General features: G+C 53.9%; 3 protein-coding genes across 4 annotated transcripts; 1 reads left to right on the top strand and 2 right to left on the bottom strand.

Annotated features, from left to right (window-relative positions):
- Window positions 1-42: 42 nt before the first annotated feature.
- Window positions 43-2,445, bottom strand: IUM83_08571 (Lysosomal thioesterase PPT2-A; the record flags this gene model as incomplete). Its single annotated transcript, XM_067932952.1, has 2 exons — window positions 43-258; window positions 328-2,445. The coding sequence occupies 2 exons, from the start codon at window positions 2,443-2,445 to the stop codon at window positions 43-45; spliced, it is 2,334 nt and encodes a 777-aa protein (XP_067783473.1).
- Window positions 2,446-2,880: 435 nt separating this feature from the next.
- Window positions 2,881-3,909, top strand: IUM83_08570 (Acidic chitinase; the record flags this gene model as incomplete). The annotated part of the gene is made up of 1 exon (XM_067932951.1): window positions 2,881-3,909. The coding sequence occupies one exon, from the start codon at window positions 2,881-2,883 to the stop codon at window positions 3,907-3,909; it is 1,029 nt and encodes a 342-aa protein (XP_067783325.1).
- A 2,064-nt stretch (window positions 3,910-5,973) lies between these two features.
- Window positions 5,974-13,133, bottom strand: IUM83_08569 (uncharacterized protein; the record flags this gene model as incomplete). 2 transcript variants are annotated; one of them, XM_067932949.1, is made up of 18 exons in its annotated part: window positions 5,974-6,016; window positions 6,088-6,153; window positions 6,218-6,423; window positions 6,492-6,591; window positions 6,651-6,691; window positions 6,762-6,908; window positions 6,970-7,207; window positions 7,564-7,711; window positions 7,862-7,907; window positions 7,980-8,198; window positions 8,266-8,328; window positions 8,401-8,442; window positions 8,533-8,555; window positions 11,424-11,621; window positions 11,689-11,778; window positions 11,854-11,962; window positions 12,027-12,089; window positions 12,180-13,133. In XM_067932949.1, the coding sequence occupies 18 exons, from the start codon at window positions 13,131-13,133 to the stop codon at window positions 5,974-5,976; spliced, it is 2,796 nt and encodes a 931-aa protein (XP_067783447.1). The 2 variants fall into 2 exon arrangements, with proteins under 2 accessions (XP_067783447.1, XP_067783448.1); XM_067932950.1 differs by having other exon boundaries at window positions 11,854-12,100.
- Window positions 13,134-13,159: the final 26 nt, after the last annotated feature.

Below are 13,159 nucleotides of genomic sequence, written 5' to 3'. Positions count from 1 at the left end.
AGTATGCAAATACTAATAATCGAGCTGTCTGCTGTCATGGTGCTAGCTGGGTCGAACCGTTGTTGGGTGACCACCTTCTGACGTTGGCCCGTGTGCACCCAACAGACTCACAGCCTCGTCGGCCTTCGAGTAAATCGCCGTGAGTTTATCTGAGAAACATTGCGTGAACGTGTTGATGATCACGTCCTTGAGATTAGTTTCGTTCTGCTCCACCGCGATATCACACAAGCGTTCGGTGATGTCGACAAGCTGTCGTATCTGTTGAAGAACAACACAATGCCGTCAGTCAGATAGCGAGCATCGTATCCAGGGATTTTATCTACAAACCTGTTCGCTGACACGCGAGACATTCTCTTCCAACCGCTTCGCTCCGGGACTCTGCGGTCCGTTTCCATTACGAAGTGCCTCCGCTTTGCGAACGATCTCGGCTGTGTCGTCTTCGGCCCGTTGTTTCTGAGCTATGCCAACACGCTTCTCCAAAACCTCGAGTGCTTCCGTCACATGTCCTTGGACTAGAGCAATCTGCTGTATGTTTTCGGTGCAGTTCGCGTTGACATGCGTCGTGATATGGTCGAGGCTCTTGTGCACATTTTCAAGCTCCGCAGCTAACTTCTGTGTCTCCGCCTTCGCTGCCAAACGCTTCTTGTTCGAGTCCTCAATTTCGCGCTTGGCTGCAGCGAGATCCTTTGCTCGTTGCTGGGCCTTCTCGGACTCCTGAACAGTGGCGAGCGTGTGCTTTAACGACGCAATTTCATCGGTGAGACTTTGGATGGTCGAGGCACTTTGAGCTGCCTTCTCGTTGCTCTGCTCTTGAAGCTCTTTCACCTGCTGCTCATTGTCGACATTCCGCTGGTTGACCTCCATGCGCAGCCGATTCACCTCCTTCTGCAGCTCACTCTTCGCCTCCAATAAATTAGTCTTCTCGCTCACCAGCGCCTGTACGAGCGCTTTCGCCTTCTGGCGCTTGTCAGTATTTTCCTTGTTGATGGCCTCGATCGACGCCAACAGCTCTTGGTTCTTCTTCTCAAGTTGCGCGCCTCGAGTTTGCAACTCCTTCAGCGATCCCTCCGCTTTCTGGAACTCAGCATGGACGGACTCGGAACGTTGGCGGTGTTCGGAGCTATCCGATTTCAGAGTAGTGTGCTGCGCCTGAAGCTCAGCCATTTCCATGCTCCACTTCTTCATCTCGGCCTTCAGCGTGGACACCTCGATCTCCTTTTCAGAAATTTTCTCGTTGAGCTTCAGGTTCTGCTTCATCATGTCGTCCAGGCGTTCCTGGGAAGCCACGTATTGCTGCTTGATAGTTTGCATCTCACCCAGCTGAGATTGCGTCTCCGCGATCAAGCTGTCGCTGCGGCTTCGACCAAGGTTGACCTTCTCGTACAGCTGGGTGATCTCCGCAAGCTTGTCCTCCAGCTCAGTGCATTTGCCACACGAATACGATGCCAGCTCATCAGCTTTGGCCTGTAGCTGGCTTTGAAGCGATGCGATCTCGGCTTGATTCCGAAGCACCTTGGATTCGCTTTCATCCGCTCGAAGTCGGTAATTGTCCAGTTGCTCAAGTTGGAAATCTTTGTCCGATAGCTGCTTCTGGAGATGCTGGTTCTCAATCTTGTGCTGCTCAAGCTGGAACCCCAGCTCCTTGATCTTGGCCATGTCAGCCTCGAGCAAACTGTTCTCTTCAGCCTTCATTTGCGTCTGCTGAGAGCTGAGCTCAGTTGTCAACGAGATCTCTCGGGCTTTCAGCGCATCAACCTCAGCTTGCAGTTGACTGCGCTGTTGCTCCGCAGAAACACGAAGCGCTTCGAGTTCCTGACGGAGACTCGTTGCTTGCTGCGACGACTGCAACGCCTCAGCTTCGACACTGCGCAGACGCTCGCGTATGTCTACCATCTCGAAGTTGGCTGTATTCAGCTGAGACTGTAGCGCGTTGAACTCCTCGTCCGTGTGCGACCCAGCAGGCGCTGGCTGTGCGAGGAAATCCATCTCCTTTGCTTGGTCAGCAGCAGCCTTCGCCGCCGCAAGAGCCTCGGTCTTTTGCTGAAGCTGCGACTCGAGATTTCGGCATTTCTCCTTTTCAGCCTCCAGCTGCGAGTTCATGGCGTCCGCGAACGACTTGGCTCTCGTCTTGAGCTCGTTTTCGCGGGCGGCGGTCTCCTTCTTGAGCTTCTCAATCTCTTCAGTCAGGCCCTGCTGCTGCTGCTGCTGCGACGGGCCATTGTCAACAGGAGCATGTGGGGCCGCCGCCTGCTTGAGCTTTTCCTCGAGCGCTGTCACCTTCTTGGTCTCGTTGGCCAACTGGCTGCGTATGTTGTCCACGAACGCCTTGGTCTTGGCCTTGAGCGCGTTGAGAGCCTCATCCTTGGCCTGCACCTCGCCCTTGAGCCGAGTCACCTCGGCCGCCGGGTCCATCGGCGCCACGGCGATGGCTGCGAACGGGTCCATCACTGCTTCCTCTCTTCCTTCCGCTCGGCTCGTGTGGGATGCAGAACTGCCTGCACGTGATGGTCGACAGAGAGGGAACCATGAACCTCGACAGAAATACACCAGGGGTATGACATCTCGTCTGATCCGAGCCAACGCTAGCCTCTTTTAGCTCGCGCTGCCATGCTCACCTCCGTATCTGCTCGTAGACGCGCCTGTCATCCTCGGACCTATCTCCCATTTTAGTCTAGCGAGCCACGGCAGCATCATGGCGCAGACACTCTCGTCCTCGCCGTTGCGAGCCGTTCAAGCACTTCAACTTGGCGCGATCAATACAATACATGTAGCCATTCCGCGTTTCCGCCAATCAGAGGGCATTTCCAGTGTATACACAGGTATACGTCGTTGTATACACACAGGTCGTCCAGCACAAAAGCCAGCCAGCAGGCCTCGGACATGGAAAGCGGCGGCGGCGGAGACATCGACTCGCTGCTGTCGAGCGACGCGGACGTGGCGCAGAAGCCGCGGCGGCTGCACGAGCCGTACGAGCGGCACCGCGCGCACGACCTGCGCGCCGAGTGCTACCGGCGCGGGCTGCGGCCCATCAAGAAGGGGCCGAACGCCAACGACAACAAGGGCGGCTACATCGAGCTGCTGCGCCGCTACGACGGTACTGCCAGTACCGTAGTCGCCCCCACTTCGAGCAACCCTGTCAATAATAATAATACCAATACAATCAGCAGCAATGGCGCACTACCGTCTCTGCTCCGAGAAAGTGACCAGGCGGACAAGCGCCGAGCTGCCGCAGCCGCAGCAGGAGACGACGAGACCGAAGACGACGAGAGCGCCAGCAACGCCACGGAGAGCGACGTGCAGGTCATCGTCAACAACAAGAGGAAGCTGCCCACCATGTCCTTGCAGACGCAGACGCAGACCGAGGCCGGCGCCAGTGCAATTGCAGTGGGCTCCGGTACGGCCGCCGAGCTGCAGGGCTTCTACGAGGGCGGCCAGCCCACGCTGGTGCCCGTGCTGCCCATGCAGTACCCTAGCAACGCGAGCCTGGGCAAGAGCACAGCCAACCCGACCACGGACCTGGAGATTCTGAGCGGCATCGCCAACTCGTACACGCAGAACGTGGCGGCCGACGGACAATTGTGCGGCAACTGCCGGACGGTCGTCACGGACCAGCTCATGGAGTCCATCCGGCTGGGCAAGACCAAGATGCAGCTGCAGGAGTGGCACAGGATGACGGAGCAGCGCGATCGAGACACGCACCACTTGAAGGACGTGCTGGAGGTGCTGCAGGGGCTGAGGAGGTCTTACCGAGAGGCCCAGCAAAGCGGAATGGGCCACGACCTGCTCGTCGAGCTGCAGGATGATATGGCGTTTTTCCAGACTCTGAAGGAGCAGACGAAGGAGAGGATGCGGCAGGCCATGCGGGACGCAAGAGAACGCTCTTCCAACAAGCCCAATGCCTCGGCTTAAACTTTTCTTTCACCAGGTGCATCTTGGTTGAATCTGCGCGCTGCAGATTGGATGGAGTGACCTGGCGTCGTAATAATGGACGGAAACAATAGCACACGGGAGAGTGCTGGATGGTACGCGATATTGGTTTAGTGGCACGCTGGGTGGAAATCCTCCTGAAGTACACACGCGAGGAGTATCAAGGTGCTGTAGTTCGCGTGCAGGAACAGGGAGGTGGATCTGATAACCGATCGAATGTGCGTGCGTATGAGTTCTGCTGTCTTCCTGCTGCTGCATTATTCGCTGACGCCTGCGCGCGTGAATGGCGATCGGACCTGTTTGTGAGACTAAATGGTTGTTGAACTTGAACATATCAAGCCCGGTGTTCGTTCCATCTATCTGGGGGTGTGGCATTCTGCTTCCTGAAGACTGGTCATTCTTGAATCTGCCAACAAGCCGCCGTCGTTAATCTCCAGTGACAATTCTTCGGCATCATGACCGCGCAGATTGATGTGACCACGCCGACGTACGATTCTGCTGAGTCTCCGCCTCACCGAGAACCGATCGCGTTGGGGCTGCCTGAACACCCTCCGAGATTATCTACTTTCTCGCATCTCGACCTTAACGACTCCGGAGAAAGCGAGCATACTACTGGATGCTCAGTCGCGATGCTCGTGCTACTTGCTCTGCCTCGAATGGCTACCAACATGGCTTGGTCGGCGCAATGGGCGGCTCTCGGGCCGTATCTCGGCACATTGCTACCACGGTTTGCCGTGCAGCTAACGCAACTGATCGGCCCGCTGTCGGGCATCCTCGTGGCACCGACAATTGGCGTTCTCAGCGATCGTAGTACGTTCAAGTGGGGTCGACGCCGCCCGTTCTTGATTTATGGTGCTGTAACGAGTGCGGTGTGCTGGACGTTGATGGGGTTCACGCGTGAGCTGGGGAAACTTTTTGGTGACTCGGGAACTAACCGTCCATGTACCGCTTGGCTCACGATTCTGTTCTACACATGGATGGATATCACCGTGAACGTGGTGCAAACGCCAGCGTTCCTCATTATCGCAGACTTTGCTGGCGACCGACAAACGCTAGGAGCAAGCATCGGACAGGCCAGTTCAACCCTCGGCTCGATTTGGGTGGCTGGCTACATCTACATCTTCGGTGCGGCACACTTGACGCTACGTTGGTTCCTCGGCATGCTCTCAGTGACCATGTTGACTTCCGTTGGGGCCGTCTGCGTGTTCGCCAAAGAACAGATTCTGACATCGAAGGATGTGGAGCTGAATTCAGGCGACACAGCTCTTAGCACTTTGAAGCGCATTGGCGAAGCGTTCTCCTGCATTTACCATGGTCTCAAGACGCTGCCTCGTACATTGACGATCTACTGCCTCGTGCTTTTCTGCATCCAGTTTGGCTTTACAGCCTACAACGGCAACAAGGGTCAATTTTTTGGAATCGAAGTCTTTGGCGGCAATTCAACTAACGCGGATGTCTGCGAACACACACACTGCACGGAGGACCAAGAACACTACAACAATGGTGTTCAGATTGCCGGTGGACTGGCAGATTTGCTCTTCAACGTGCTCGGCTACCTGTATTCGTGGGTCCTCCCGGTCCTAGTGTATCGTCTCGGCGCGCGTTGGGTCATCACAGTTGCGTGCATCCCGCAGGCTCTGCTGATGGTCATGGCGTTCACGAAGGTTGTGGCTCTGGATGTGCTGATCGTTGTCCTGACATCCATCACTCAGGCTACGATCTTCGCGCTCATCGTCCCTATCATCATTCACGTGTTTGGGAATTCAGCTCACGTTGGCATGTACGTTGGCGCTGTGAACTCAGCCAACTGCGTTGGTCAGCTACTAAATTTCTTGGTGGGTGCTGCGCTGGTGGAGACTTCGCTGGGGTACGCGCTACCTGTGTTCGTCGGAGGTGCGCTTTCATTACTGGGAGCTATCATCAGTCTCGTGGCGTTTCGGATCGACATGCACTCGATGTAACCTTGGCACAAGGAGGGGTTTACCCGACAAATTCTTGTTGTTGTTAACGGATTAACTCGCTTCATCACGTTCCATATCGCGCCTCTTAGTACTTCCGACGGCCTGTGTATCCTAGCGTCGTTCCATGGCTACGAGAACAAATAAAAGCAATGAGTTAGTTTTATGTATCAACGCTCTCAGTTTGCCAAGTTCAACGCACTAATTCTCGGCGAGAAGCGTCTTGGACGTAGGGTTTGTGTAGCTTTCCGGTAAGTGTCGCTCGGGCCTAGAAATCACCACGCATTCAGAGTTGTTTGCTTATGATCAATGGAGAACGCTTGCAAACTCACGGGAGTATTCCGCTAAGGTCCTCAGCAGCAACAAGCTTGCCAATCCCCGCAAGTAGGGATCGACGCGAATCGATTCGACGACCTGATAGCGACCCGCTGCTGCAACTCCCGCTTAATGGCGGCGGCATGCCTTGGCCACTTTCCCATGGAGTTGAAGGAGACTGGGCCCGTGCTGAGTTCTGTCGTCCTCCTCGACCTTGTTCATACTACACGATAGTTGTCGGGTTAGAAGGCTTCTACGTCACCTCAACGAAAGCATCTAAGTGACGTTTACCATTGGGGCCACATGGCGTTTGTGCTGCGAATTCTGCCGTGTGCCGAGTACATAGTTATCTTTCGGTGTCGCCTCCATTGACGTTTGCAACGCGTACGATCTAGATTCACATTGAGATACGCGTAACTACAATCCCAATACTATTGAGGTGTCACCTACGTTTTCCAGTCGCTGCAGCCTACATTATTCCCTGGACCAACCTGTAGGCAAAAAAAAAAAAAATCGTCACGCTAATGTACGTTCAAATATGCTGAATACAGGCCTGCTTACTTGATAGACAGCGCTCTGGAAGGGAATGCCAGGGACTTGATCACCCGAAGAGTTTTGCTTAGGCTCAAACAGTTTCTTTCCTGATGTCGAGGAGCTGTCGGCCGGATCACGCGGCATGATGCCACCTTTCTCGTCGTAGGTCAAATTCTACGCAAAACAGTCGGTTAGTGCATTATGATCTTTCAAACAGCCCCACGACACCACTTACGTCTTTGGCAGAGGATTGATTCGTGTAGAAACGCTTCTTGGCCGAACGGCGAACGTAGCCTCCCCAGTCGGCGTCTGGGTGGTCAGGGTCGTATTTGTCTACCACGTGCGGAATCACAGGTGAAGGTGTCTGGTTATTGGGCCTCTCCATGCCTCCCTGGGATCCACTTCCAGCACCAAAGCGCGCCATTTCGGCTTGGGCTTGAAGGTAGCTTTTCTCCATGACCTCTGCCTCGATTCTGACGGAGCAACCAGTATGTGAGCTCGCCTTCAGCTGCTTCGAGAAGGTTGGGCCGTTTCTTCCGTGACTCGTCGGCGACTAACCTCGTCGAGCTGTTCCGAAATGAGATTCATATGCTGCTGAACGTCATTTGAGAACAACTGAAAAGACGTACGCATCGATTGCATGACGCCACTCAAGGCCTCGACACGCTGGATGACGGAAGCAACACGCTTGTTGTAGTCGACACGACTGAGCTTTGACGTTCGTGCAGTGCTGGGTGCGTCACCTCCCTGATCAGGTGGACTATTCGGGCTGGTTTGATCCCCTAGTGCGGAGGTTCTCGTCTTCCACTCCATCGGGGGAAGTTTGTACCTTTCTTGAAGTGTTGCGGGCCCAGAGCGACGCTGCTCCTCTTCGCTTCGTTCAGTGTGATCAACGTTTGATACTTCTTCCTGCATCTCCTCGCATACCCTCTGTTTGTCGCTGCTGTCGCAGTCGTTCTTCTCACTTGGATTGCTTTCTGAGTCGGACGCTGTTACAGCGGGGGCTTTCGTCACCAATCCAACGACTTGTAGACGATCATCGGCTACTATCAACCAGATCGGCGACCGAGTGATATGATCCGGAGCTGAATCTGACAACGCTTCGGTGAAAAGTTTCGAAAATTCACCATGGTTTGGCAGCACAGTGAAATCTTTGAACGCACTGACCCGAAGCTGCAGACAGCAACATACGCACTTTAGTCAGCATGCATCTGCTGTATACGCACAGTATTATAGCAAACTTACTGCGAATGCTGGGAAACCGAGCGATTCTTTCAGCGACGGCCATTGCATGCGATATCGTTGGGGCGCATCTTCAACCTTTATTCGCCACGTCCTCCAACGCATTTCCGAAACTGTGCAAAACTCAAAGAAATCATCGTCCGTCGCTGTGGCCGAAGACCTCACTGGCACTGAAATGTCTCGTATGGCATCATGAGTGCCCGACACCAAGCCTGGGTATATCTAACGTATTGCGGTAACATTATAAGTAAGGGGTGTAAAGGGATTTAATATACACGCCTCGACAAACCTGAATCATTTTGAGCTGGACATTGAAGTCAGTATCGCTATTTTCTTTGATGAACTTGAGCACCTGTGCAATGTTGAACCACAACCATCACTTAACTTTCTCACAGTAGACTCGTCAAATAAGCCAGACACGTACACTTAGAGACCCGTCTTGCTTACCAGCAAGAACAAATTGTTTCTGTTCATTGCGCGCACCACAGACCCACCAACGAAGACTTGTATGGGCGCAACTAGAGTCAGAGGCTGCTGTCGAATGGACAAGCCGCACATGCTCGAACGGGTTGTCGCGCGCTATCACCCCAGAGCGAGAGCAAACACCAAGTTCGAGCCGCTTGCCTCGTAATTGTTGCGCATTCGAAGATATCCCATACCCTACCCACGGGAAATCTCGAAAGTCTAGCAGTGATAGTCTTCCTCCAGCGTCGCCAACTAGAAGGTATCGGCCATCACTGCTGCGCTCTGCCACAACCAACGTTCGCGGTTGCTGCTTCAAGCGCGCCAAGCAAACCTGCCTGTCACTAAATCGCTCTCTCCAATTAAACACGCCAACCACATTCGAGTGATCAAAGAGCACATCCACTGCTCCTCCGTCAGGCGTCATCTCACGCCGACAAGGCTGCAGACACCGAATGCCCCTCCCCGCATTGCCCACGACCGGTTCCACGAAGCTGAAATGAACCTGCACAGTCGTTGCCGTTTGCCGAGGGGTGGAACCATCCACAACGCCAACAAACTGAGACGCCGACCCCGCATATAACCGGAAACCAAGCAGGAAAGTCGCTCTAGTTGGTTCAACCGCATCACCGTCTCCCGATATTTCAGCGTCTGGAACTTCCACGAAAGCGGCGACAAGCAGAAAACCAGGAACAGGGAACGCCACGCACGTAGCCACCACCACACTCCAGTCAAGTTTATCGCCATTGTGTTGACCGTCAAAGGATGGTCTTTGGGAGCGAGTTACGTGGTCCCCAAGCGATATTTGGTGCAGGAACGTGAACGGATGTAAACTTTTGTTGCTGGCGCCGTACAAGTCGACGAAGCGGCCGTTGGCGATCACAACTACGCGGTTTGTATCGCATACGGCGATCGATTGATTGTCACTGAGTTGGACTGGAGCTCCCGTGCGAGCGGGAGCCTGCACGGACACGTCGACGTCGAGTATCTGCAGCCGATCTTGCGTCATCGCGCGTAACAAAATGGTAAACCAAAAGTGTAGTTTACACTTCCCTTTCTGCGAATCAGATTGCTCCTTGCTTTGACCAATCAAAGACTGTCTTGGTTGACCAATCATCGGAGGGTATGCCCACATACAAATTTCAAGTGAAATGATGCACGCCTCCCGTCCAATGGAAGTGCCGCTGTCTCCTCGTATCGTTCAGTATCGATTTTACCTCATAAGGAGGAGGAGCTGCCGCGGGTTTTGGGAGCGTTGCGTGTATTCTTATTCTGTAGCGTGGCATGCGCACTGGCGTTGGAGTGAAGATAACTAATTCCGTATTTCGTGAAAGGGGCGAGGACCGTTTTGGTCTCTCCTCCTTCTGTGAGCATTACACTTTGTCATAGTTACACTGACCATCCGCCTTCCAACCTCTGCATATTCACATACTCAATACTGGTTGATCTCCGATATCACAGAGTAATGCCCGCTCAGCACAAGACCAACACCGCCTTGCTACTGCTCTGCCTTGGTGCGGCATTCATCCCGGTTTGTCGGCAGAATTCAAATCTCAGCGAGATGGCACTTTGGTCGAGACCGCTGGTGGCCGGTAGTAGCAGCACCGTACACGCGAGGGCAGCTCTGTTGCAAAGGACACTGCTTGTGCTACATAGTAGTAGTAGTAGTTTGTGCGTTTGACAACGAGAGGTAGAAATGATGAAGAAAACCGCCCTCGGGGTTTTACCATTTTTTTTTCTCCGAAGGGCAGCACCAACTATCTGTCGGCGTGGATAGTTCTGTTGAGAATACAACCTGATCTACCTATTAGCCTCATCGTGTCGTATACCCCGTCTCTTTGCTGTAAACTCCGCTGCCGATACAATAGTTCTACAGCCCTGGGATGCTTCGGCTGGAAAGCGGCTGCCGCGAGGAGAACGCGCCCGATCGAATCAAAGAAGCCTTCTTGACAAGCTGACCTTGGTGAATTCTAGGTAGCAAGCTGAAGATATTCCAGCCTTCAAGCACACAAGTGACCCCACTCGTGCCAGCTTCAGCTCGCACGACGTGTACTCCTTGCAGGTGCCGAGCACACAAATCGTAGAACTCCAGCAACAGGTCTTCCGTGGTTTTCTCCTCTGGTATTTCGGCCGCGCGGCTGGTGGGTTGGCTCGGCTCATGCTGAATATGGCTTTGCCGTGCTGTCAGCTTTGGCGGCTCAGCCAGTCTCGCACTTGGCGGGGCCTTCGTCGCTGCTGCTGATAAGGGTGCAAGAGTAAATTCTGTAGACGACCCTGTCACCCGTGACGCTGTGTGGTGTCCGAGGACAGGACGAGTCGCCCCAGCCTTCGCATAGTTGGTGTCAGCAAATTCGGCTCGCAACGACTCACCCGCCGCTTTCCACTCCGCGGCCAGACCACCTGGAGTTTCTAGCACTCGCTTGAGCAGTTCATGCCATTGAGGAGAAAGAACACTGTAAAGCCATTGGTTTTCGCGGAATGCTGTTCCCAAGTTGGCGAACGCCCAAGTCGAGCTCAGCTGTTGCGAATGTTTGAGTGGAAAAGCTAAACATCGAAGAGACCTGATCCACATGTTTTGACGACTTTCGGCATTGTTGCCTGCATTTGGCAGCTCTGCGTCGTGCTGATTGTCTGGCCGCTTCGACTGACGCCGGAAATTCGGCACCACTGACTTCTTTTTCTTCTGCTCACGTTCAGCTTTCACTTGAGCTATATACTTAGCATCTTCGCGCTCATGTGCCAGCTCCGCGTCGAGTTGGTGTGCGACCTGATCAAAAATTTGGGCCCACGCTTGCCGATTTAACCGCAAATCCACTTGGGTCCGACAAGACCATTGAGACCCAAGGTTGAGATTCTTTGTGACAAGGAGATCCTCCAAAGAGTGGCTGCACAGCCAGCGCAGAGAAAATCGCTGTATGAGGTGGTCAAACTGCATCGATGACGGCAAGCCCAGCGTCTGCATCACCTGATATAGGTCCATCTTACCAGTGAAGAGAATCACAAGACGAATTACCATCGCTGATGTTCCAGCAGCCCCGCTGCTAGTTGGTCCCAAGCGCAGTTGGATTTTTGTTGGCAGCGTGACAAACCATCGATGAAAGTACGGCAGTGTCTCTATGTGCTCTCGAAAGTACTCGCCGATAAACCAAGTTAATCGCTCGACCAACAGTTGGCCATCGCTTTCTACCAGTACAACATACCAAGGTGTCAAGTTTCTGAATTTACACAGAATAGGTTCTAGCGAACGAACCTTTCGTGCCATTTCGGCAAGTGAAGTCGACGTACAGGAAACACTCGGCGCCTCGCTCCAGATATTTTAACTCATGTAGCGCAGCAGCAGCTAAAAGCATCGAACAGCGCAGAATGGAGTGGATTAGTTTTGCCAACACTGATCGGAACAATAGTTCTTACTCACAGTCAGCATCCGAATTATAAGTAAGGTGGATCGTTGCGTTAGTGGAAAACTTGGGTCCAACGTCCACCTTCAGTAGGTAGTCTCCACGATCGGCCCCAGGGGTACGGGACTGTAGACAGCTCGAAGACAACAATCCAGTGGCTGCAGCTTGGCGAATACACGTGAAGATCCACTGAGCTCGCCGCTTGAGGCGCCTCAGTGCACAAAACGACTGCAATCGACACTGTAATAAGAATCTGCACCAGCGCTTTTGCCAACACCACGTGTACGACAACATTTATCAGGAAAAGACAAGGCGAAATCGCGACACAAGCACAGTCACTCACCGTTTTCACTGCGGGACTCCACGACGAGAACACAAGACTCAGCAGTCCAGCCCTGCAGATCTTGGACTCCTCTTCGATGTGACCGCGTTCATCTCTCCCTAGACCTTCGTTCGTAAATCGCAGCGTCGATTTCTGACGGTACCCAAACAGCCGCAACGTACGCTTCAGCTGATGTACAAAGCGGAGACAGCGCTCAAGCTGGTACCTCCTCTCAATGATCTCCGTCGTCTCTTCACTCGTTAGCACTACTCCGATCTCTGCCAACAAGTACTGCGCAGCTCTGGCCGTCACGTTCCCCGACGGATCATCCACATATTCATCGAATAGCTGCTTAATACTCTCGACCCTCTCCAGTTCTTCCCACTCCAATGGAATACCCAACAAGCTCAAATCTCGCGCCAAGGGCTGCTCGTCTTCAATGAGCTCTCGGTACATGACGAAGCCGTCGAACGTGAGGCCCCCGTCCTCGTCCAGCTCGCACATGTCGCTCATGTACATCCTCCAGACCTCTGCATTATCCTCAAACGCCTTCATCTCGGGCGAGGCTGCCGAGTACTTCAACGCCGCCATGTACTCGAGGAACTCTCGATGGGTCCACACCTCGTCCTCATCCGCATCAAACAGCCTCCAAATGCGACGGCATTTGTCCGCGCCCAACGGTGTCACTCTCCAGTGATACCGAACTGCGTCTGGAGCGTCAAAGTCAAAGCGAAGCGCAGCAGAGCGAGCCAGCGCCACGTCGGACACGCGCTCTGCCTGTCGACGGAACAGTGCGCCGGACGGGAGGTTGTCCCAATGTGCAGTGGTCGACTCCAGCAGGTACGCGCTATTGTAGCCATCCGTCACGGCCCCAGCTTCTCGCAGCGAGTTCTCCACGGCCCTCAAACTCGTTCGGATCTCGTGGCGCCGCTCCTGGATCGCCGCCTCATTAGCCGCCACCGCCTCCTCCTCCATCCTTGCTAAATGTAGCCATGTGTCTA

This window comes from Phytophthora cinnamomi (genome assembly GCF_018691715.1).
Source record: "Phytophthora cinnamomi strain GKB4 chromosome Unknown Contig99, whole genome shotgun sequence".
In the NCBI taxonomy this organism is placed as follows: Eukaryota; Oomycota; class Peronosporomycetes; order Peronosporales; family Peronosporaceae; genus Phytophthora; species Phytophthora cinnamomi.
Note: the sequence above shows the minus strand (reverse complement) of the source record. Positions and strands in the feature narration are given on the sequence as shown.